Genomic DNA, 25476 nt, shown 5'->3' with positions numbered 1-25476 from the left:
GATGTGAATGCACGTAAGAACATTTTAGTTAAGTATGGTAGATGTTTCAAATGTGTGCAAAGGGGACACCGAGCCCAAGATTGTAAGTCGATTGAATTATGTAACAAGTGTGGGCAGTCCCACCACATTTCAATTTGTGATAAGCAGGATAAGCCAGCAGTCAGTGAATTTGAAGTTAGACCAGAGGCTAACCCTACCACTACTAGCCCCAGTAGTTTTCATGTTGGTGCGGGGGATCGTGTAGCCCTACAGACTGCCCATGCAGTCATCACTGGGGAGGGTCAGCCAGAGAGGGTTAGAGTTTTATTTGATGCCGGCAGTCATCGTTCCTTTGTCACAGCCAGAGCTGCTCGGCTTGTGCGGCTTCCTGTAACCAGGCAAGATTGGCTTGCAATTAGTACGTTTGGGCAACGCTCAAGGGATATGAAGCTAAGGGATGTCGTCCAAGTGAAGGTGAGTCCTATAGGGGGGGGGGGGGGGGGAGAGTTTCATTAACATGGAGGCATATGTAGTTCCAGAAATTTCTAGTATACCAAATACCCATGTAGAATTAGTAAAATCTGATTACCCCCACTTGAAAGGGCTGTGGTTCTCCAATGTGAGTAAGGAAAGGGATGAGATGGTTATGGATGTATTGATTGGGGCAGACTACTTGTGGCAATTTCAGAAAGGGTGCACAATTAGGGGTAAGTTTGATGAGCCTGTTGTTGTAGAAACGGAGTTGGGATGGGTCTTGTCAGGACCCATGAAGGGCCATGACACATGCAGTGATGTACACTTCACCCAGGTAAATTTCATTGCAAGCTCTGTTGAAGAACAAGAAAGTCTAGAAGATGTTCGAAGATTGTGGGATCTGGAGACACTGGGTATTAGAGAGATTACTGACCAGGTTCATGAGTCATTTGAAAATAGCATCTCATTCGATGGGACCAGACACTCTGTTCGCTTACCTTGGAAGGAGGGGCACCCGGAACTACCCAGTAATTATCAGTATCGTCTTAAAACTCAGATGCGAAGACTAGAAAAGGATCCTGAGATTCTCAAAGAGTATGGGAACATCATACAGGACCAGCTACGAGTGGAAGTGATAGAAAAGGTAGCAGAGTTGGAAAGGGCCCCCAGGATTCACTACTTGCCTCACCAAGCAGTTTTTCACCAAGAGTCGGCAACTACAAAGGTAAGAGTGGTATATGATGCTTCCTCGAAAGAGAGTGAGAGTGTCGCATGTTTGAATGATTGTTTGCATGTTGGACCCCCTCTGACCCCCTTGTTTTACAACATTTTGCTTCAATTCAGGGAAAATAGAGTGGTCTTGGTAGGGGATATTGAAAAGGCCTTTTTAAATGTGGAAGTTGACTCAGAGGAGAGAGATTGTCTGCATTTCTTGCGGGTAGAGAAACCCTCTGATTTGTCCCAAGTTGTTGTCTACAGGTTTTGTAGAGTTGTATGTGGGCTGAATGCATCACCTTTTTTATTGAATGCTACACTTCGACATCATGTCAAAAGGTATGGAATTTCTGACCCAAGGTTTGAAGCGAAGTTGTTGGATTCGTTTTATGTTGATGATTTTGTTGGTGGTGGAGCAACAGCGCAGGAAAGTATGGAGTCGTACCAGAAGACTCGGAGTCGAATGGCTGAAGGAGGTTTCAAACTCAGGAAATGGCTGACAAATGATTCACAGGTAAGGGCCAAAATGGCAACTGAAACCCAGATTGGTGATAAACAAGATGTGGTGACAGAGGAAGACATTAGTTATGCTAAGTCTTCTGTGGGCATGAAGTTGGGAAGCAAGGGCCAGAAGGTGTTAGGGTGTGAGTGGGATTACGAAGCTGATGTCATCACTCGTGATCTGACGTCAATTGCGCAGCGTGCCGAAGGCTTAGCTGCCACTAAGCAGAATACATTAAGGCTACTAGCAGGAGTCTATGACCCCTTGGGACTAATTAGTCCAGTTACGGTGAGTGTCAAGGTTATATTTCAAGAGATCTGTCGTCAGAAGTGTGAATGGGACAAGCAGCTAGAGGGAGGGGCCAAGAAGGGCGTGGAAGATTGGATTAAGGGCCTCATTGACTGTCATAGGATTGATGTAAAGCACTGTGTTTATGACCGCCCTCATGAGGAGGTGGTGGAGTGCTCACTTCATGGTTTCGCAGATGCAAGCAAGAAGGCCTACTGTGGCATGGTTTACCTTGTTTATAGAACCCAGGTAGGTAGATATGTACGAATGTTGTCTTCAAAAACAAGAGTGGCACTGTTGAAGGAGCTGTCAATTCCAAGGCTAGAACTTATGGCGGCACTTATACTAGTGAAACTTATGGTCAATGTTGAAGATGCTCTTACCTCGCAGCAAAGTGTTAAGCGTTCGAAACTGTGGCTGGACAGTGGACTGCCTTGTTCTGGATTATGAACAGAGGGGAATGGAAACAATTTGTCAAGCACCGTGTGAACGAAATTTTTAAGCTGAGTGACAAAGGAGATTGGAGGTACTGTCCAAGTCGAGAGAACCCTGTGAACATTGGGTCGAGAGGAATGTCTGCATCCGAATTAAAGCAGAATGTATTGTGGTGGCAAGGTCCCGCTTGGTTAACAGAGTCAGAAGAGAGTTGGCCTTCAATGTCACCAACCACTGAAAGATCAATGTCACCAACCACTGAAAGTCGAGAAGAAGAGAGGACGACCAGCATCCTTGTGGCCCGAACTAACCTGGTTGTTGGGAATGACAAAGTCATTGAAATTGACAAGTATAGTTGCATAAGGATGGTTTTGAGAGTGACAGCGCGGCTTAAACGGTTTTGCTTCAATGTGGCCAAGAAGACAAGGTCAGAGAGGAGGCATGGACCACTATCCTTGCAAGAGCTCACTGAGGCAGAGATCGACTGGATAAAAGCAGCACAAAGAGAGTTAAAGTGTCAAGAGAACTACAAGCAGCTTTTTAACAAGTTTGGTCTGACTGAAGACAGTAAGGGTGTGGTAAGATGCAAGGGACAGCTAGAGTATGCTGATTTGCCTGCGGAAGCAAAGGAGCCAATAATTTTACCCAAGGACCACCATGTGACATTCCTAGAAATTCAAAGATGTCACAAGAAGGTCCTTCACTGTGGAGTAAAGAGTACTCTTGCAGAACTGCGCACCAAATTCTGGGTCCCCAAGGGGAGACAAGTTGTGAAGAAGATATTGTCCCGGGGTGTGACATGCAAGAAGTGGGAGGGTACAGCATATACCCAACCAGCAACAGCAAGTTTACCAGAATTTAGGGTAAATCCGGCCCTGCCCGTCTCAAAGGTTGGGGTAGATTTTGCCAGGCCGATGTATGTCAAAGGCCAAGGGAAGCAGTTAAAGAAGGTTTATGTCTGCTTATTCTCATGCTGTGTTACTTGGGCACTGCACCTGGACTTAGTGGAAGATCTCTCGACTCCCACATTTTTGAGGTGTCTGAGGAAGTTCACCGCACGAAGAGGAACTCCCACCTTGATCGTGTCTGACAACGCAAAGATGTTCAAACGGGCAGAGAGAGAGATACGCACACTTTTTCGACATCCTGAGGTAAGAGCAGAACTAGAAAACAAGGGTAGCGAGTGGCATTTTAACGTAGCAAAGGCCCCATGGTGGGGAGGCTTCTTCGAAAGGATGGTGAAAAGTGTTAAACAATGCTTGAAAAAGGTCATTGGAAATGCAAGACTTTCCTTTGACGAGATGTTGACAGTCCTTGTGGAGGTTGAAGGTACCCTTAATTCAAGGCCCCTGACTTACGATGACGACAACCCACCAGAGGAGGTTCTTACCCCATCCCATTTAATTCATGGAAGAAGGATTCAGTCATTGCCAGAGGTACTAGAATCAGAAGAAGAGTTTGGAGAAAGTAGTGTATCATATACCAGGAGGCACAAGTACCTGACTAAGAAGCTGCAGCATTTTTGGAAGAGGTGGCAGCGGGAATATTTAACTGCCATACAGGAAAGTCACGAAAGCAAAACTGCTGGGAAGGGAAGATCACCTAAGGAAGGAGATGTCGTGGTAGTACACGAAGATGGAGTGAAGAGAGGCCTCTGGAAGATGGGAGTGGTAGAAGGGTTGATTTGTGGACGCGACAAAGAGGTAAGAGGGGCACATGTGAGGGTAATCACCAAGGGGAGGGATGTTCATATAACTAGGCCTGTACAGAAATTGTATCCAATTGAAGTTCATGCTGGGCCGAATGCAGGTAAGAGACAAGACAGAAATCGAGTGCAACCAGCAGATCTGCAGGGGAGCAGTCGGCCTCGCGGAATGGCAGCTTTGGATGCTGCTAGAAGGATAAGCAGCCTGGCAAATCAAGAGAACGACTGACCTTGTGGTTGTATTCTTGACTCATACGAGTCAAGAGGGGGGAGAGTGTCTGAAACCCGTAGTTGCATTACACGTCACGTATCCGGTCACATGCTTCAAGTTGATTGACAGATAAGTCATGTGAGAGAGGGTGAGAAGGTGCTAGATTTTTGATTGTAAACTGTGAGAGAGAACACAAACTCGTGTGTCGAAAAGATTGTCAAGATTGTGAAAGTACAGAAAGTATACAGTTCTCTGAAGGAAATAAAGATTTGTGAAGTCCTAAGTTGTGTGGATTTCTATCAGAGTATCTGCAAAATTATGTGGCCCTCGTCTTTTGTTGTGAAGTAAACTTTTGCATTATTTTGAAAATGCAACTGAAATCACGATTTAGGTTGATTTGATTTTGCTAAAGTTCGCTGGCAATTGATCTACTAAGGTTCTACCCCTGGAGATGAAACTGTTTCCTGACAAATGCTGATGAGTTTGATTAGGATAACCGAATCAATCAAGATCAATGTTGAAGAAACGTAGAAACGGGTTAGCTTTCACATTCCACGACTTCCCCTTTAAGTTCTTTGAGTACGTACGTGTTTCGTTGTATATAATCTTGGAACTAAACTGCTCATTATGAATGAAAGGCAGCTCACAAATTTTTGGATATTGAATTAAAATCATCTCAACAATTAACAAATGTGTGTGAAAATGTGTAAGGTGTTTACCGTCTTTGTTGCTAATGTTAGCGCTACCGAATTTTGCTCGTCCATCAAATGTGCTCACGTTTCATTATTTTATTTCACTCATCCTGCTTACCTGAAACGTTAAACCTTCTCTTCTGGCCAGAATCAGTCTCCTCTACGTATAACTGTGGCCATGAACACGAGATTCCTACATAGAATGAGAATCTACTTAGTAACTTAAATTAGAATCCCACTGTCGTTGTGTCTGCTCTAACGGTGAATCCGTCTAGTCACTCGAAATGAATTATTCTCAGAAGCAAATGTTCTTTTCCTGACCTGAAGTCCCTTCTAGAATCAGTTCATGTCCATTTTATCCACCGATAAAATAGAAAACCGTTCCTTCAGCAGACAAGGTGTTGTCTGAGCAGATCAAAGTCTGCAATGATCACGAGATCAGAAGCACTCAAGCGGAATCGAAGGTGTAATTTTACAATACGTTACGCCACCCCAAACTATCGACCATGATTGGTCAACCCTCAAAAATTTCGAAATCCATGCGGCGGGTTAGGAATTGGATCAATTTGCTGACACCTTCCTAGATAAATCAAATTTTAGAACTTAGAAATCTTCATAGAATGGTTACGTGGAAACACGAGGAAAGAGAAAAAATATGTCCTCGGCAACAAAGCATCGCTCGTGCCTCTCCAACACATGTACACGTAATGCCTACTACCTTTAGTCCACACTAGCAACAGATTGAAAACTTCCCTTGAATTGGATTGTTTTTAGTTGAAGAAATGTTGGAAGAATTCTTACCTTGCAGAGACGTTCTGTAGTCGTGCAGCTGTTTTTATTCTGTTGAAAATGACAGTGTCAGTCAGTCATCAAGGAGTTTACAATTGTAGAAATAACAAGTTGGCTCTAAACTCAAGTAACAGATAAAACATTTGCTCTTGGTCAAAACTGGAAATGTTGCTGCGACCAAAGCAGCAATAAGAGATCAAAAATAAGAAAGATATGCTTTTTCTCATTGGCTTCATCGCTCTAATGTATCAGGAGAATATTCAATTCCTTACGTGCAAATTGTATCTGCTAACATTCTAATCAAGCTTATTAACTTTCACCAAGGAGAAAGCAGTCGTTCAGTGTTTACGAGTCGCAACATTGATGTGCTAGAAACCATTATGAATTTCATCTTACTAGTAAATAAAACAACGAGATTAAAAGACTTAAAACTGAAACGCAAATCGTCCAAATGCAAATCGAACTCTAAAAATTAAGAAGGTTCATTACAGACTACAGTTGTATTGCAAACAGGCATGATAACTCTTTTGAATATAAAGAAAGTTACACTGTACACAATAAAAAAATAATCAGGATTATTTTATTGGCCAGTTGACAAACATACACTGTAGTAAATTAAGTGTTCGACAGATTGGCGTCTACAACAAATTGAGAAAAGCAAGCGAGCTAAATCTTTCCACCTTTGTTATTTTATTGATCCATACATATACAGACAAACACAGCTAAAAACACAGACCGGAATGCACATATCAGATTTTTTTCATAATTTTCTTACCTTGCAGAGAGGTTCTATGGTCATGCAGTTGTTTCTCAACTCACTTGAAAACGAGCCAGTGTCAGTCAGTCAGTCAGTCACCAAGGAGTTTATACAACTGTAGAAACAAACAGCTTGGCTCAAACATAACCTGATTATATTTGCTCTTAGTCAAACTTGAAAGTATTGATGCTAACAAAGTAGCAATGAGATCGAAAATTTAACCGTATAAGTTAACCCATAAGAGAGATTTGCTTTTTCGCGCTGGGTTTATCGCAGTTGCGTCAAGAGAAACCTTTACAACTTGAGCCAGGCAAAAAGACATCAATATTGATTACAATCAAGTAACACATGCTTAACTTACTGCTTGCTAGTAAATGCTGACTACTGATGAATGGTAAATACTCTCCGGTTTAAGGAAGTACTGTACCATAAACTGAGATAAAGAACCCGATTATATATCACAACAGCAGATCATATATATATGTTTTCAATCTGTAATTAATCTAAGTATCAAGTATCTGGGAGTTAATGTGGCCCTTAGCTTTTGTTGCAAAGTAAACTTATGCGTTCACCGGTAAAAATACAAATAAAATCACAAGTTTAGGTTGATCTGATTTCGCTCAAGTTCGCTGGTAATTGAACTACTGGTATTACCACTGGTGACGAAATTGTTCCTGACAAACGCTAATGATTGAGTTTGTTTTCGACAACTGAGTCATTCATGATCAATCTTTGCGAAACGTAGAAACAGGCTAGATTTCACATTCCACAACTTCCTTCTTAATTGAGTTCTGCGAATGCGAACATGTCTGGTTAATTGTGTGTAAACTTGGGACTAAACTGTTCGTTATGAATGATAGTTAGCTCAAAAATTATTGGATATTGGATTAAAATCTTCTCAGTAATTAAATAACTGTGGAAATGACTAAGGTTTTTCCCGTGTCTGTTGCTTGTTAGCGCTATCGAATTTTGCTCGTCCCTCAAATGTGCTCACGTTTCATTATTTTATTTCACTCATCCTCCTTACCTGAAACGTTAAAGCTTCTCTTCTGGCCAGAATCAGTCTCTTCTACGTATAACTGTGGCCAAGAACAGGAGATTCCTACGTAGAGCGAAAATCTACTTAGTAACTTAAATTAGAATCCCACTGTCGTTGTGTCTGGCCTAACGGTGAATTCGTCTAGTCACGCGAACTGAATTATTCTCAAAAGCAATTGTTCTTTTCCTGACCTGAAGTCCCTTCTAGAATCAGTTCATGTCCATTTTATCCACCGATAAAATAGAAAACCGCTCCATCAGCAGACAGGTTGTTGTCTGAACAGATCAAAGTCTGCAATGATCACGAGATCAGAAGCACTCAAGCGGAATCGAAGGTTTTATCACACAAAATGTCACGCTCCCCCAAACTATCGTCCATGATTGGTCAACCCTCAAAAATTTCGAAATCCATGCGGTTAGGAATTGGATCAATTTGCTGACACCTTCCTAGATAAATCAAATTTTAGAACTTAGAAATCTTCATAGAATGGTTACGTGGAAACACGAGGAAAGAGAAAAAATATGTCTCCGGCAACAAAGCATCTCTCGTGCCTCTCCAACACATCTACACGTAATGCCTACTACCTTTAGTCCACACTAGCAACAGATTAAAAACTTCCCTTGAATTGGATTGTTTTTAGTTGTAGAAATGTTGGAAGAGTTCTTACCTTGCAGAGACGTTCTGTAGTCGTGCAGCTGTTTTTATTCTGTTGAAAATGACAGTGTCAGTCAGTCATCAAGGAGTTTACAATTGTAGAAATAACAAGTTGGCTCTAAACTCAAGTGACAGATAAAACATTTGCTCTTGGTCAAAATTGAAAATGTTGCTGCGACCAAAGCAGCAATAAGAGACCAAAAATAAGAAAGATATGCTTTTTCTCATTGGCTTCATCGCTCTAATGTGTCAGGAGAATATTTAATTCCTTACATGCAAATTGTATCTGCTAACATGTTAATCTAGCTTCTTACTTTCACCAAGGAGAAAGCAGTCGTTCATTGTTTCTTACGAGTCAACATTGATGTGCTAGAAACCATTATGAATTTCATCTTACTAGTAAATAAAACAGCGAGATTAAAAGACTTTAAAGAGAAACGCAAATCGTCCAAATGCAAATCAACTCTAAAAAATTCAAAAGATTCAACAGACTACAGTTGTTTTGCAAACAGGCATGGTAACTCTTTTGGATATAAAGAAAGTCACACTGTACTCAGCAAAAAAAAAAAAAATAATAATAATAATAAGCAGAATTGTTTCATTGGCCAGTTATAATTAACAAGCATAAGGTAGGTAAGGTAAAGTCTGCATGCGAGCCAAGTGGCCCATCAGGCCGGAGCTTATCCCGGTTTCTGTAGCATGAAGCGACTAGGAGTATTTCTACTCCCCCCTGGATGGGATGCTAGTCCATCGCAGGGTTACCCCCAGCATTAAGTTCGCCGGTACCCATTTATACACCTCGGTGGAGAGAGGCACTGTGAGAGTAAAGTGTCTTGCCCAAGAACACAACACAATGTCCCCGGCCAGGGCTCGAACCCGGACCGCTCGATCCGGAGACGAGCGCACTAACCATGAGGCCACCGCGCCTCCCTACTACACTGTAGTAAATTAACAGATTGACGTCTACAACAAATTGAGAAACGCAAGCAAGCAAAAGCTTTCCACCTTTTTATTGATCAGACAAACACAGCTAAAAACACAGACCGGAATGCACATATCAGATTTTTTTCATAATTTTCTTACCTTGCAGAGAAGTTCTATGGTCCTGCAGTTTCTTTTTAACTCACTTAAAAACGAGCCAGTGTCAGTCACCAAGGAGTTTATACAACTGTAGAAACAAACAGGTTGGCTCGAATCTGACGTTACATTTACTAATTACATTTTCTCTTACTCAAAATTGAAAGTATTGATGCTAACAAAGCAGCAATGAGATCGAAAATTTAAACTTACAAGTTAACCCATAAGAGAGATTTGCTTTTTCTCGCTGGGTTTATCGCAGTTGCGTCAAGAGAAACCTTTACAACTTGCGCCAGGCAAAAAGACATCAATACTGATTACTATCAAGTAACATGCTTAACTTACTGCTTGCTAGTAAATACTGATTACTGATGAATAGTAAAACCTCTCCGGTTTAGGGAAGTAATGTACCATAAACTAAGATAAAGAACCCGATTATAAATCACAACAGCAGATCATATATATATGTCTTCAATCTGTAATTAGTCTAAGAATCAAGTATCTGGGAGTTTATGTGGCCCTCAGCTTTTGTTGTAAAGTAAACTTATGCGTTCACCGGTAAAAGAGCAAATAAAATCACGAGTTTAGGTTGATCTGATTTCGCTTAAGTTCGCTGGTAATTGAACTACTGGTTTTACCTCTGGCGACGAAATTGTTCCTGACAAACGCTGATGATTGAGTTTGTTTAGGACAACTGAGTCATTCATGATCAATCTTTGCGAAACGTAGAAACAGGCTAGATTTCACATTCCACGACTTCCTTTTTAATGAAGTTCTTCGAATGCGAACGTGTCTCGTTGTATATAAACTTGGGACTAAACTATTCGTTATGAATGATAGTAAGCTCAAAAATTATTGGACATTAAATTAAAATCTTCTCAATAATTAAATAACTGTAGAAATGACTAAGGTTTTCCCCGTGTCTGTTGCTTGTTAGCGCTACCGAATTTTCCTCATCCCGCAAATGTGCTTACGTTTCATTATTTTATTTCACTCATCCTGCTTACCTGAAAAGTTAAAGCTTCTCTTGTGGCCAGAATCAGTCTCTTCTACGTATAACTGTGGCCATGAACAGGAAATTCCTACATAGAACGAAAATCTACTTAGTAACCTAAATTAGAATCCTAATCGCCGTGTCTGGCCTAACGGTGAATCCGTCCAGTAACTCGAACTGAATTACTAGTTTTCTCAGTAGGAAATGTTCTTTTCCTGACCGAAGTTTTGTTTAAAGCATTCCTACTATACACTAACCTTCTAGAATCAGTTCATGTCCATTTTATCCACAGATAAAATAGAAAACCGCTCCTTCAGCAGACAGGGTGTTGTCTGAACAGATCGAAGTCTGCAATTATCACGAGATCAGAAGTACTCGAGCGGAATCGAAGGTTTCATTTTACAAAATGTCACGCCACCCCAAGATTTGTCAACCCTCCAAAATTTCTAAATCCCTGCGTCGGGTAAAGGAGTTGAATCGATTTGCTGACACCGTCCGAGTTAAATCAAATTTTAGGACTTAGAAGTCTTCATAGAATGGGTTTTTGCTTGGTAACACGAGGAAAGAGAAACAATAAGAGTTCTTAGTAACTAATCCTCGCACGCGCCACTCTCGCACGCGCCTCTCCAACACGCGTGTACGTAATTGCCTGCTACCTCAAGTCCATATCAGCAATAGAATGAAAACTGTTGTTTTGCTTGCCCTGCTAGGTTTTCTTTTTTTTTTTCTAGGTTTTCTTCCTTCTGTGATTTCTTCTTTTTTTTTACCCAAAATAGAGGGGGGGGGGGGGGGAGGCCGGGGGCCCCCTGGGCCCCTCCCTTAGATCTGCCACTGAACTATATTTTGGCAATGAAAACAATAATTCTCGAGATTGCAGTTGTAAAAATTTTGAGCAACATTTCAGAATTAACCAGGAGTCCGGGAACCAGCCAATACTCGTACCCAAACCCTAAGGCTAGAACAATATAATAACCTTTAATAATCTATTTACCAAAGTTGAAATTAAATGTAGCACTAAAGTAAGGCATTCACTAGTGTAGACTGCACAACAACGCTTACATTGGTTTCAATAATTTCTTAAATTTTGTAAATAATTGTGATCAATCGTTTTTGATCCAACAATAACATAGTCAATGGCTAAATAACAGCAACATACCATACGTATTCTGTTACGCCCTCAGCAGGCATAGTCCTTTTAAAGATTTTAAAGAGGTTTTCCCAAACTTAAAAAATATCTCATCTTGTCTAGCAATTTCCCAGAAGCAAAACTTTGGTTTCTGTCTTTATGTGATAAAAATCGTAGCATGTTTGTGGCCGCTCCCTTGAATGTCTACCGGTAGAACAATGATAGACAGCTACTAGTTTATTATATTTGGCTGATTGAAACTATGACTGTGGCTCTGAGCTCTCTCCACACCTTGCCTTGATTTAAAAAGTCTGAACATGATCTTAATTGTATCAATAACAACATTCTTGATTGTGATTCGTTCTCCATGCGAGCAGGGAGTAGTTGTGCTCTTAATCTTAAATCAGCTTCACGCTGTGCTATTGCCCAATTTTGAAACTGCTCTCCTGTTTACCCCGGAATTGTACTCAACTCGGTCCAATTACTTTTACTTGTCACAGCAAAAAGATAAACAAATAGAGGTTTTATTCCCTAATGTCCACCAAAAATGAGAAACAGTAGTGTAAGTGGTGGACTTGTAACACTTTAGACATTTCAGCAATAACTGTGTTCTTGTCGGTTAAATAATTTGTCTTTTGGTTTGCTACGTTAGGGATGGGCCAAGTTTACTCTACTAAAATTCCAACTTAGCTCCAAGACTTAGCACTGAGAATAATGCAAAAGAAATCACATTGACACAGAGGAATGAAAGCAGAATTGGTTTTGTTTGACTAAGTGCGACCTAAGAGCTAAGTTAGAATTCTGCCATAGTGGAAGGAGGAACCTCACAGAGAAGGAGAGGTATGCAAACAACTAGAAGTTCTAAACAGCTTGTTTACGAGTCAGAATAGAGAGTAGACCTTAAAATGAGTAGTGTTTATCAGAGCTGTTATGGTTGATAAAACTTAGTAACTGCAAACTGGTAATAAAGTAACGCTTATCAACTAATAAATATACTAATTAAATCAATAAATCATTTTACAGTTTGTGTAAGGGAACATTGTATGATACAAACGGAAACCATGTCTAAATATGACAGCATCAATAAATACTATTAATCAAGGAGAGCTGTGGTTTTAGGGATATGAAATAATACTTATTTTAAAATACATTTGTCTTCTTTACTAGTGGCATAGTCACTGTAACAATGTTATTGACACAACTTAAAAAACAATATTGCTCAGAGACGGCGAACACAATAAAATGCCAACATAAGTAAAATAAATATGTCGTTGTGCCAACTTGAAGGGAAGTCTACAGCTGAACCTTCAAGCCTTGTTGTCCACATAAAAATTCACCTAATTTCTAAGGACAATTCAGAGATGAAAATTAGAAGTGATCCATTCATCTAGGTAATTAAGTCTCTGAATGCTTTAAAGCAAGCACATTTTTTGGCATTTAAGATCACTCAGCCAGGTGATGGGCACTGTAAATATTACGTTCCAGTCCCATCTCTGAGATTTTGGTCACACAAGTAAATAAAGGCATTTCTCTTTGTTGAACAATTCCTAAGTCTTCTTCTTGGAGTGTATTCTTGGCCAAGAGGAGAAATGAGTTTAGAGCTTAAAAGATTAACCACATGATGATTCTACAGCATATCAATGTTAGGTATTCAGATTAAGAGAATTCATCTGTGATGCTATGCCACTTCCCCCTTGCCAGGTGGCCTGCTGTTGCCAAGCAGATGGAGGCATTGGGGCATTTCCTGGGGCTGGCGGATTCATCGCCCCAGCATAAACCTTTGGTCTGGTGGCAGGGGCTCTTAATGCCCCTCGTCCAGCAGAGTGGGATTTAGAATCTGCTCTGGCCCATGCTGGAATATTGCCTGTAGAAGCTGATGGCTGCTCAGAAGCAGCAATACTGCTCCAAGATGTATCTAAGGTTTAAAAAGCACACAAGGTTAAAGCATTAGGATTTCACCTACTGCTGGCAATGATGACAGTATTGATAACTACAATTAAATAATAGGCAGTTTACATTATGTTATGTTCATTTGCATTATTTGTTTCATCAGTTGGTTTCAATGGCCCTGAAAAGCCCCATTAGGGGAGTGGTCAATTAAGATATCTATTTCATTTATCTATGGTGAAAAATGAAAAAACCTAAGTGTACACTTTCAGTGCATGACCAAGCCCTTTTAAAAGTCGTAGGGTGCTTAACACCTATTAGTCAATGAGAATGCAGTAGATAGGGTTGGTTTTAAGGAACACTTTTAACCTTTTATAAACGACGGTACTTTAAAAACATAAGCGTTTACTTTAAACTCATTCTTGTTGACCCAGTATTTATTTGGGGCCTGGTATTTAATTAACTGAAGCAAAAACTGATATGGCAAAATAGTCTTTCACAACTCACCTGGAAAAACAGAACCTGTCCCACCTGCGGACATACCAGGAAGGTTTGGTCGCCGAAGAGGTTGACTGAGCTGACCGCCTCGCCCTCTACCCCGTCCTCTCCCCACTCCAAAGCCTGACACAGGTTGTGGAGGTTGAGATGATCGTTGAGACACCTGCCAGGCTGCAGCCTGTGGTGGTGCTTGTGCTTGTGCTCTGCTGGTATATTCAGTGTTGTCATCTTGTGCACTGTACAGACTCTGTTGATCATAGGTGGGTCCCGAGCGAGTATAGGCACCTGGATTGCTACTGGAAATGGGACCTTCAAGGAAGAGAAACACACTATCACCACTTATTTTATAAACAAATCTCTACAGAAAATCATCTTAAATTTCTGTGCAAAATTGATTAATGTGGTCTTGAACTTGAGAGCTTTGGATATAATACTTTTAGTTTTTGACAAGCTTTCAGCTAGAGCTACTGCTTCTGGTTGTGGTTGTGGTTGTAGTTGTTGTTTTTGTTCTTGTTGTTTCACACGCTTTCAGCTACTGCTGCTGGTGACTCTTCTTTATGTGACCAATTCTCAGAAGAAGCTAAGAATTTGTGAAAAGAAAAAGTTTTTTCTTTTTAACTCAAACACATCAAGACATACATGACTTGGACAGAAGACATTTGCTATAAATACAGGTACTGCACCTTGATTACTAGCCCCTTGATTGTAGTAACAATAATCTCTTGAGGCAAAAGGTCCATTATCCGGTATGGGCCTTCTCATCCCAGGCTGAGTTTCTTCCTGCAAAGACCGGCTACTCTCTACTGGCTTGATTACAGTGCAGAATATTCCATCTGGTCTCTCAGGAAGATGGTTTGGAGTCAAGGGGATCCCGTAAACTGAGCATAGTAAATCTGACATACAGTAGCTGGAAAAAAAAATTTAATAACTAAAGGGAAATAACTGAATCTGAGTCAAACATTATTTTGCTGATCAAGCTAATTCTTAAACTGACATTAAAATGTAGGAAGTGATGACAAAAGCAGTAATTTCTTACCAGTAGCGGAGGACTGTTCCCAGAGCAAAAAATTTTACCTCTTCTTTTTCATGCCAGTCACACCTGAAAATGTTTCAGAACATCAAACAATTTTTTTCTTAAGTTCCCTCATGCATTCATATATTGACCAGAAAAATGGTTTTCAACTACTGGTAATGGTGATAGGCCACTCTGGATGAGGTTATTAACCAAATTTATTATGAAACCTAACATCCACCGTGACAAAAAAAATCAATGACCTTAATTAATGCCACTTTTTGCAGATTTGTAACAGCTCTCACAAGCTTGCAATTCTATTTGTCATCATACCAGCTGTTATTGTTTTAAGGAAGTGACATTGTTTCTGTTGTTTGTTCTATTGGTCTCTCAAAGGGTATCAAGCCATTCATGTGAGACCTTGCAAGAGCTACTGGCTGACCAATTTTTCTGTGCCTGCATCTAAAACAGCAGGGGGTGGGGGAAAGGGAGGAGTCAGGTCTAAGTGCGACAAAGGAGGATCAGAGGTGGTCCAAGCACAGATTGGGTATGTCTGACATCAAGGTGTTTGATCATGGATACAAGTATTTTTGCAGGGTAGTGGTAAGGAGCCAGCTGCTGAAAACCACCATCCACTGTAAGATCTACTCTACTGTGTGACTCATCTAATTCTTTAGAAAAAGATGGCCCTATCAGATGCCTACTATGTACAGCAAATAAAGCTCCCTACTGCAGAACTCCATGAAAACTCTATTTAGGGAGGTGTTGAATATAACCTTGGACACCTAGACCACATTTTTCTGAGTTGAAGTAACCTCTTGGATGTCTGTCTACAATTTAATCAAAAAGTTGTAAAAACCCTAATGAGGAAAGATCAATATGTCAAAACATACCTTGAGTTAGGTTCATAGTCAAATATGGTACTGGAGAGAAGCTCTGTGGCCTTTGATTTTGAAATTCCTAAGGTACTTCCAGAAGCAGCCGTAAAATGAGCATGTAAATCACACACTAGTCCCTCTAGTTCATACACCTTCAGTTTATTTGGCATTTCTAAATAACAAAAAAATGGCAGCACTTTCTCAATTCATAGATTAACTCTTTAAGTCTTTCCTAAGGCAAATGTCTTTTCTCCTGATATTTCACTCCCCTTTGAAGTTGTACAGGGCTGGAAAGCCAGCGAAGCTTTTTTATGACCATGGTTAATTCTTTCTCCATTGTGTCCCTGTCCCTATAATACTGTTCGAGTTGATCTGTACTGTTAAGAGTGTATTTTAAAATGGCAATTTCATACACCAGTAAAGTGAAACCTTGAACAGCCAAGGGACTGGCAAACTACCCCTAACAGGGTTTTGTTATATTGGGGTTCTTTTCCATATGTTAACTACTATTGGGGCAAAGAATATCGTTCATTATATGGAAGACTTTGTTATATAGAGATTCATTATATCAAGGTTCCGATGTATTACTCAAACCTTTTAGTCTTTCTAGTTCTCTAACGTGCATTTCGAGCCAACCACTGCAGACAGTACTCAGTTTGTTTTGTTTCTGAAATCTGAGAAGCAACAGACAAGAAGTTAATTAGTTTTTCATCTTGCAAATAATGATAATATCAAAATTCTTGGTCCTACAATACAAACCCTGGAATACACAGGAGGGAAAATGGCAGTCTGTTCTGGATTGACAAAGCGCAAGAGGTCTAGCCAGATCTTGCGATATATGTCATCTTTCTTAGCCAAACCCTCTACCGGTATCTTATGAGTTCTCTCACCTAGAAATTAACAAAAAAAAATGTTACGTATTATCCATAGCAGTTATTATCGGAATTCAAGATATGAAAGGTGGATACATGTTCAATCTTCTTGGATGAAGGAGTGGCTGAAAGTCAATAGGCCAAATCATGCTTTTCGGCACCATCTTGACAGGTAGGCAAAGTGGTCAGAAATTACAGTGTGTGTATGGGAATCTGAAGGCAAATAACTTTTTTCAAAAATTGAATTTTACACAATTTGTGAATCACAGCGTTAAAATACTAAGTAGAAGATTGTATTCACCAAGTTTGAATGATGTAGCTTAGCTAGAAGACACTCAGTTAATTTTTCTAATTTGCCATACATTTGCCTGTAAATTTGGCTACATTTGTATGTGAATTTGCTTAAAAGTAAAACACAGTACAACACTGAACATGGAAGTCTTTTTCAATATTATTGCCCTAAGCAATAATGACGCCAAGGGGTTTTGTTAATTAAAATAAATCTTATACCAAGAACAAGGACTTTCCTGTAGCAGGGCTGTGTCAGAGGAGCAAATTTCTGCCTTGCTCTGAGGAGTGGCTGAAGACCAGTTATCTTATTTGAATCTACATGTATAACCAGTAACACCCATGAGGGGTGTCACTAGTCTGCGCTTACTGTTAAAGCTGCACAATAAGGGGACAAAACACAGAGCAAGGTAGGTCCTCGTAGCCATGTTACAGGGCTTGAAAAAAGTGCTGTTCAGTTATCCGGGACAAGTAGGTTTTCCTACCAGGCAAGTAACTTTTCATTCTCACTTGCCGAATGGGCAAGCAAGTTGTCTAACTAAATGAAAAAAGAGTAAACTAATACTTGCCTAGGGCAAGTTGGAATTCAAGTTTTTTTTCAAGCCCTGTGTAATACTCATTATACCTGAGCATTGAAATGGAATGGCTGACGAAAGAGTTATCGAGAGCCTCGGTAAGTTTACAACTGCTGAGCTACTCTATAAAAGATTTTAATTATTCCCTCAGGACCTTAGAGAGAAGTCCAAGATTCAAGTTGAGACACCATAAGAAATTAAGATGCAAAAAAGTCTCACAGAGAATCAACAATTTGCAGCAGTTTTTAAACAATACTCACTTGTACTCATGGCTGTATATCGAAGGCCTACCTTAATGTCACCTAAAAAAAAAAAAACAGAAAAGCACCATTATACCAATATTTTAGTTTTGTACTCTAAAAGTGGACCTTCACAAACTTTCTGGAAAAAAACCTCAGGGCCAGCTGTTTTCAGATTTAGTCACCAGCAAAAGTATTTCAGTGAAAAGTGTGAAAAGTTAGTCACCAGTTAAAAAAAAAGTTGGTCACACTGGCGACCCCAGCAGTTGCAACATTGAGCTTTGCTTCAAATTATAAATTGATATTATTTTCACTTACACTGGTCCCTATTTGAGAAATTCATGTTCACAAAAATTGCAGAACTGTAAGTTCTAATAGCAGAGTGTAGTACACTTGCTAAGCATATAATTAGTTTGTTGTTACATTTGGACAAACCTGGTTTGATAAAGTAATGCATCTTTCGTAAGATTCCCTCATTGAGAGAATACTCCACAGCACCAATTTCACAAGGGAGGAATCCTTCATCAGGAAGATTGTAACATGACATGAAGCCAACCATGTAGAATCTTTCATCACATACAGCTAAAAAATGTAAAAAATATCTAAATTCACACAACTGTTATTTAAGAGAAAAAGGACACATTTTCAGTGTGGGCTATCTTAAGATTCTGACTTACTAAGTTACATGTAGTAAGGTTCGACAGGAAACATTTTGTTAGGTACTTGGGACCACACCTATGGGCAAAACTTCCAAGAAAGTAAGAGAATCACCGTCCTTTACTGTCTTTTGAAGAAACATTCTTACAATGGGTCTAACATTATTAGAGTTAAGCGGATGTCGATCATGACTTGAATGCAACAACTAGCAGTATATACATATCAAACACATGGTTTTCGTTTTAATTTTATAGAATAATTGTTAGCATTCATTTGTTTCATATTTTAATTTTTTTTTTATAATGGTGTGTGTTGAAGTATTTTTGTTATTAGAATCTTTATTAACTATCTACTGTAGTAGCTAGTGTAAGTTTTTAGTAAATATTTTTTAATAATTTCTAGTTTATGTTGTGTCTCCAATTAGCACCTTAATCATGCTAGATTAGAGCACTTGGCATGTAAAGAAAGTTTCTCACTTACTTACTTGCTTGAAAGAATATGACTAGTGTAGGTTATCCACACACAATTAGACAATTTTATGTCTCTCATCACTAATCAAACCAAAAAATAGATCTTGTGCAAAAACAAAACCTGTTTTTTAACATCACCAATTCAATTTGAATTCAATGTGAATTCAAACCAGATTTATTTACTAAATAGCTTGGGTTCAAACCTCGCCCAGGCAGCCATCCCCTCTTCACCTCCTCTCTCTCCTCCTTTCAGCGTTTCTCATTCAAGCTGACGGTATCCACACGTTTCTGTAAATTACAAGTCATATACAGAATAGCTGTTGGTATCCTTTCTGATTGGCCAGAGCGAACAGTGTGGTTTTGGCTTTATGACACTCAATTAAAAGCCTTTCTTTTGCAAAGAAAAAACTTACTGAAATGTACTCTCCAGTGCAGTCCATCCTATCATTCCGAGCAGGTCAATATCACTTGTTTGCTTTATCCTGATGTGTCATTTCTTGATAAACTTCTTTTTCATGTTCAGGTAGTTACTGAAACACGAAGGATATTAACTGGTACATTAACACATATCACTAACTAGTACTTTAAAGGTACAGTGAAAACCTACTCTCTGAACACCCACTTACATGTATTAGGGACAATTTTCTATGTTCTGACAAAAACTGATATATTTCTATGAACTCAAAGGAAAGAAGAACTGAGGATGTGAATATCTAAAAAATTCCTTAAATGACCATGAAGGGTTAACTGTGACTGGACCAGCAGGGCAACGGTTGGATATTGCCACTTTGAAAGGGAGAGTGACTATTATAGTAATAGTAATAGTTTATTTAAAGTCATGACACGGTGGGAGTGGTTTCATATTCTCCTGAGCCAGGGCCTCATAATAAGTGCTCAATGACAAAAACAACAAAAATAGAGACACTATCAGAACAGCTGAAGTATCCTGCTTAATTGATTATTTCTGCGACATATAGAGGATAATACATGGGTCCACGTAGATATGGAATATCTCTTCCAGTGTTCAACTCAATATCTCACTTGTTCGCTGCGCTCACTCGTAAGATGTAAAGTTGAATACGAGAAGAGATATTCTACATCTACACATTCAAGTTACCATGTATTACTTTGTTTATTATATAGACATACTGACAATAACATTTTTGATGATTTTCCAAAGATTTCCAACCACTTTCTGAAGATTTCTCGAGATTCTTTAAAAACTGTCCAAAGGCCACACAAAAGTTTCTGAACATTTTCCGAAAATTTCGAAAGATAATTTCTGAAGATTCCCGAAGATAACCCAAGGATGCTGAAGACTTTCAAGGAAGACCCAAAGATGTTCTGATCATACATCAACAAATCTTAGTACTTTTTACACCTGCTTTCAGTGTCATGTACAAAGGTGACATCTTTTGATGCTATATGTAACCTGGCCTACATCAAAAATATAAGCACAACTGACTTCTTTACGGTTGAACTCAAATTTTACTGATAAAAGATGGATTTATTTGACATCTAACTTAAATTAGGAGTATCAGAAGTCATTCTGGGAGAGATAAATCAACTGTTTTGAATGTTTACACCTTGCGAATATGAAAAGTGGCAGTGGCCCAATTCTACCGGAAGTCACTATTGAGAAGCAATCTTCTTCAGCCATTGGAGGTCAGTAATTATCATTTATTTGTCATTTCTTCTGCTAATAACCGGAAAAAGTGCCAGTTTCAGAGTGAAATGGTTTTTCAGCCATTCACATAGCATGTTGAAAGATGGTATGTCGAAAGATGTCCACTATGCACGTAACACTGAAAGTGAGTGTAAGGTTCAAACATGATATCAGCGAAGTCATCAATATCTTCATGAGAATAATTATTGTCTAGATAGCAGCAGACATGTAAAGATTTTAAGGAAAACGACCAATTTTTTAAGTTTGAAAGACATGTTTCGACAGAACTTCTGTCATCTTCAGTTGAATGAATGATTACAAAGCAAGTTGAATAATAAGTAGGCAAAAATGCTAATTAAGACAAATAGTAACAACAGAACGCGAAAAGGTGTAAATTAAAAGGATAATTTTAGACTTACATGGTGTAATTGCTGATTGAGGCAAGGTAGTTCTTTTTGAATATGGACAGCCTCCTTTATCTTGAGTTGAAAGCTGGTAGTGGCGTGATCTAAAATATGAAAGCAGTCTATTGAACACAATGAGCGACAACGTTCAGAATTCTGAAGATGTTTGAAGATGTGAGAGGCCCTATCAACGGCTAAGTGCTCACGTACGCGTGTGGAAAAATGTCGCGAGGTTTCGCCGACATAACAGGCATTACAGCCCGCACATGTAAACTTATAAACCACACGTGAACGAAGCCCGCCGGGGATAGGGTCTTTCACACCAAAAAGGTTACCTATCTTAAAGGATTCTGAACGTTCAATTCAGAATTCTGAACATTGTCAAATAATTATTGTCTAGTGAGACTTCACTAGTGAGGATATGGAAAATACGCCACCCAAGTCCTGGATATGGTTTCGTATGAATTTTACGCGTGGTGTATTTTTCAGCAAAACACTCAAGTCTATATAATAAAAGGGGTTAAACAACTTGACCTTTAGAATAAACAATAATTTATTGACATAACAATATAATTACAATGTCACTATTGTTCCACGGTTCATTCAGCTACACGTCTTTCTATTTATTGAGCTGTTTGATTCAATGTACAAAGTCTCCGTCCACCCTGATTTTATACCTTAAACTTAAACGTGACTTCATTTTTCATGACCCTAAAAAAAAAAAGGTCATAATAAAAAGATAAAAATGCAAACGCTTATTAAAATGTTTTGACAAATTTTGCAAAGCCTTCCGATCACATACAATCTTACATAAAAGCACTTCAGTGAGTTTTTACCATTGAGGAAGCCATTGACGAAACATAATGCCACCAAACGCAAAAAGAGATTTTGAACTGTCTTAGGGACCGTTCATTTTTTATGAGGGAGGGAGGGCTGGTGGGATTTGGGAAGCACCATTTAAAAATTGCATGAGCCCCCCTCAACTTACCAATTTTTTCACATGGCCCCCCCTTATAGCGGTCATTTTTTGGGATGACCCCCCCCCAAAAAAAAAGAAATTGAAAAACAATATTTAGATTTCAACTTTTTTAATATTTCTCTTTTATTCCCCTACTTCACGTTATTGTGCTCACTATGAAGACAACATTTACAATCCCTATACTACAGAGAGCTGTTGTTTAAAAAACAAATCGAAAGAAAGAGAAGTCAATTTCGGATCTCCTAGTTATGGCTCGCCCTGAGCGTGTGGCATTTGGCCTCTCATTGGCATCTTCCTCATCTGAATCGATGAATACAAGAATGACGTCACTTGAGTCATCTTCTCCCCCAGAGTCAATGGCATCACTGTCATACTCATCATTGTCACTTTCATCCATTTCACTGCTGTCAGCACTTGCCCTGTTGTCATTTTGTGTCAATGTCCGGCATTTCTCAGTGTTGGTTGGCCAGCTCTGAGAGGACTCTTCTGCTGCAAGCATGAATGTCTTACATTTGCCTTTACTTTCTCACTCTTGCTGCTTTTCAAATGCTGCTTCAGCCCGTGGTGGTTCAAGTACTTGTTTAGTTCTGGAACACGTGGCTTTTTAAGCTTGGTTAGATCTTCGCACAACTCAGTCCAAGGATGATCCTCATATGATTTATCTTTTGCGTCCCTACTTAACTTTGCCTTTTCTTCTGCTCTCTTTTCCCTTTTAAATTCCAGCACTTCAAGATGCTGAAGATAATCCACCACAAACTTTGATTTGACAGTAAACTTATCTGCAAATAGAGCAACGCTCTTTGGGTCAGATAAAACCAGCCTGCCACTTCCATGCTCTTCCTTCGCTTGGACCCTTGGCTGCCAGTCATCTGGATCACGCCCTTCTTTTGGGGTCTTCTGGTAGGAGAGGTAGTGGTATTCCGGTAGGCAGGAATGGTCAGGAACTGGTTTAGGGTATCTTTCTATGGGTGGTCCAGTCCATTCACAACAAAAAGAACAAATTTCTCCTTCCTTTTCTTGACAGGACAACTTTAGAAACTCCCTGTAGTTCTCCCCCTCATAGTGCTCATTCATAAACTTCTCAATCTTACAGAAGTAACAGTGGCCTGGAACAGAGTCTTTCCTTGCTACTGCATTGTGATACTGAACCAAGTACAAAGTGTTGTGAAAAAACTGGAAATCTGTTGACGTGTTGTATGAAACACATTGTTACATTTAATTTACAGATGTATTCATTTGGAAGGTTTTTACCTCTACTCTAGTGATAGGCATGTATAAATGTTGCCCTGTGCAGGTAAAACAAAAAGCTATGAGTGTTCTCAAATCTTGCAAATAGTGGATTACTTTTTATAAATTTTAGCATACTTGTTGTGGTTTAAATTTATCTATGGTTTAAAATTTCTTAATTTTCAATGTCTCAAGTTCATTGTCATAATTCAGAACAAAGAGAAATGAAAATCCAATTGGTTTGAAAATTTTAGCCAAAACTAGATTTAAACCACAACATACCCATGAAGGGCTTTTCCAATCGGGAAAAGAGCACATTACTACATGAGCATCATGAAAGAGGCTCATTTCAAAATGCGCAATAATGGCGAAAGCGACGAGTCGTTTAAGAAAAGGTTTACAGCTGAACGATCCAGGTAGTTTGACATCTTACAAGCAAAAGAAACAATCTTTCTAAGTGCGGATGGCTGTTCAGAAAGGGCGAGTGAGTTTTCCATGCCAGGGTACCAGTTGAAGCCCAGTGATGGAAGAAAACTGAACTTCTCCATCAAAGAGCACAGAGCAATGGTGGAAAAGTTGAATGTCATATTGAAAGATGTAAAGGAACACGATTCCACACTCTTTCAGTCCAATGGGCTTGCTTTAAAGCAGGGCGAAGAATTTGCCCACAGTTTTAATGTAAAACAGATCAAATGTATGGAAGCTAAGTTGACGAAGGTCACACAGAACATGGAAGCACTAGAAAATAAGAAGAGCAATTATAACAGCATATTCAAGGGCATACTCAAACGGCACATCAACAAAAGGAGAACGAAAAAAGAAAACCGCAGAAAGTCAAATGAAAGAAAGAGGAAGCAGACTGAAAACAACGTCCAACAAGTTTATGGAATCTGTGTTGGAAACCCGCTAGGAAATGATTTTCCACAATGCCCTGTGTACCCTCCTAGAACGGCCGTCCCGGAAGAGTGTATTAAAGTTGAGGATGTTGCCACGTCGTTATTTAGAAGAGATGGGCCATACATTGCACAGCTCTTGGAAGGGAATTATTTCACCAATGCTGCAAGAAGCAGAATCACCACAAACCTTGAGCAGGAAGTCAAAGATTATGTTTACACCTTCATGTACCCTGAAGAGTACACTCTGACGGAAAGCATTGCTGCTTCTTGCAGCATTGGCGGAAGAGACTCCCACAGCAGCACAAGCGGTTACGAAGAACTCGACAACAGCGAAGATGAAGATGAGTGCCAGTGAAAGTTGCATTCGAAAATAACAGTGTTAAATACTTCTTTTCAGTAGCTACAAATGCTTTTTGTCGCCAAACGTTTTTTTAAAGCAGAAGGAAAGTTTGTAATAAATTTGTATCCTGCCTTCTATGTTTATTCTATAGCAATTTTTTTGATATTCAAACATTATGCCATTTTAAAGTTTTACTAAAATATTTCACACGACCCCCCCTTTTTCCCTTATTTTTTTGGGATGGCCCCCCTCGAAAGCCATTTTTTTTCGCATGCCCCCCCCCCCCCAAATCCCACCAGTCCCCCCTACCTTATAAAAAATGAACGGTCCCTTAGAACCCTGCAAACGAGAAGCGAAGTCTCTTTCAATAATGAACGATCTTTGCTCAAAAAGTGCGCATTTAAATGTAACATTAAGACTTCGATCAGTTAAATAATCTTGCTTTATTTACGTAGTTATTTCCAGAAAAAACGTTTTACCACGTCACTGCCCTTTACAAAATTACAGAAGGCATCAATCCTCTTTCAAACACAAATTCAACTCGCTTATTTTAGCTCCTGTAGAACTTAAGAGTCTAATATGGATTAATTCGCACTGTCCTACCTTCTAACGAGGACCCGCTATTTCCGCTCTCTAAAACCATTCCTTGTCTTTCTAGCTGAGGTCATAGAGATATCATAAGGAAGTAAAAAGGATTCCTCGCTTGATTGTTTTTCTTCTTGTCGAGCATTTTGTCCTAGGCTCGATTACCAGCCGCTGTTCGGGAAAAGAGCCCGCGCTCCTCCCCCGAATTCTCTTCTCGGGGAGGAACGTAGACCGGACTCGAGAAAGCGGCGGAAATCGAGCCTAATTTTGTCCTTGCAGTTGACTTTTCGGGACTTTCGAGAAATGGGCCTCAGGACCGCTTCTGAGCACGCTGAAAAAAGCTTGGAAACGAGGCTCAGCCGTGAGGGAAAATAAAAACCTTCGGGAAATCAGAAATGAGAACAATTTTTTTTTTTAAAGAAATCTGAAGACATTTCGGGATATTAACGTCATCATTATTAGGATGCAGGGCTACAGATAATTTACTGAAAGCCATATGCACAGGGACGGGGGCTATGTAGACCAGCGTCAAAATTTCCAACCCTAAATCACCCCTCCCAGGGGGAG

General features: G+C 39.6%; 4 protein-coding genes and 2 pseudogenes across 8 annotated transcripts in view; 2 read left to right on the top strand and 4 right to left on the bottom strand.

Annotated features, from left to right (window-relative positions):
* LOC149109743 (uncharacterized) overlaps positions 1-5193 on the bottom strand; it is a 73554-nt gene extending 68361 nt beyond the window's left edge. For all 3 annotated transcript variants that reach the window (XM_089294030.1, XM_089294032.1, XM_089294031.1), the window contains exon 1: positions 5119-5193. The gene's annotated coding sequence lies outside the window, so the exon portion shown is untranslated. The remainder of the gene's footprint in view (positions 1-5118) is intronic.
* Positions 1-5193, bottom strand: part of LOC149109742 (uncharacterized) — a 34314-nt gene extending 29121 nt beyond the window's left edge. For all 3 annotated transcript variants that reach the window (XM_089294018.1, XM_089294020.1, XM_089294019.1), the window contains exon 1: positions 5119-5193. The gene's annotated coding sequence lies outside the window, so the exon portion shown is untranslated. The remainder of the gene's footprint in view (positions 1-5118) is intronic.
* Positions 271-1621, top strand: LOC149109745 (uncharacterized; annotated as a pseudogene).
* On the top strand, positions 1620-4591 carry LOC149109744 (uncharacterized; annotated as a pseudogene).
* A 6073-nt stretch (positions 5194-11266) lies between the features above and the next one.
* Positions 11267-16548, bottom strand: LOC149109741 (uncharacterized). Its single transcript, XM_089294041.1, has 7 exons — positions 16471-16548; positions 16306-16385; positions 15727-15883; positions 14858-14920; positions 14505-14728; positions 13831-14130; positions 11267-13351 (listed from the first exon to the last, which is right to left on the bottom strand). Exons 2-7 carry the CDS (start codon positions 16334-16336, stop codon positions 13080-13082), a joined length of 1047 nt encoding a protein of 348 aa, XP_089150167.1. The 5' UTR covers positions 16337-16385; positions 16471-16548; the 3' UTR covers positions 11267-13079.
* Positions 16549-17206: 658 nt separating this feature from the next.
* LOC149109740 (protein maelstrom homolog) lies at positions 17207-25204 on the bottom strand. Its single transcript, XM_089294056.1, has 5 exons — positions 24928-25204; positions 19226-19342; positions 19016-19100; positions 18121-18267; positions 17207-17748 (listed from the first exon to the last, which is right to left on the bottom strand). The coding sequence occupies exons 4-5, from the start codon at positions 18242-18244 to the stop codon at positions 17672-17674; spliced, it is 201 nt and encodes a 66-aa protein (XP_089150182.1). The 5' UTR covers positions 18245-18267; positions 19016-19100; positions 19226-19342; positions 24928-25204; the 3' UTR covers positions 17207-17671.
* Positions 25205-25476: the final 272 nt, after the last annotated feature.

The sequence above is a fragment of the Orbicella faveolata genome, unplaced genomic scaffold (genome assembly GCF_042242905.1).
Source record: "Orbicella faveolata isolate gen_17 unplaced genomic scaffold, um_ofav_v1 contig_25, whole genome shotgun sequence".
Taxonomy (NCBI): domain Eukaryota; kingdom Metazoa; phylum Cnidaria; class Anthozoa; order Scleractinia; family Merulinidae; genus Orbicella; species Orbicella faveolata.
Note: the sequence above shows the minus strand (reverse complement) of the source record. Positions and strands in the feature narration are given on the sequence as shown.

Coding starts and splice junctions, on each gene's coding strand:
- LOC149109741 (XM_089294041.1), bottom strand. CDS start 16,336: ATGCACGTTAGAGAACTAGAAAGACTAAAAG. Junction 14,131..14,504: donor TCAAGGGGCTAGTAATCAAG/GTGCAGTACCTG, acceptor TCTTCCTTGAAG/GTCCCATTTCCAGTAGCAAT. Junction 13,352..13,830: donor GACAGGTTCTGTTTTTCCAG/GTGAGTTGTGAA, acceptor TTTAAACCTTAG/ATACATCTTGGAGCAGTATT.
- LOC149109740 (XM_089294056.1), bottom strand. CDS start 18,244: ATGGTTGGCTTCATGTCATGTTACAATCTTCCTGATGAAGGATTCCTC. Junction 17,749..18,120: donor GCATTACTTTATCAAACCAG/GTTTGTCCAAAT, acceptor TTTTTTTTTTAG/GTGACATTAAGGTAGGCCTT.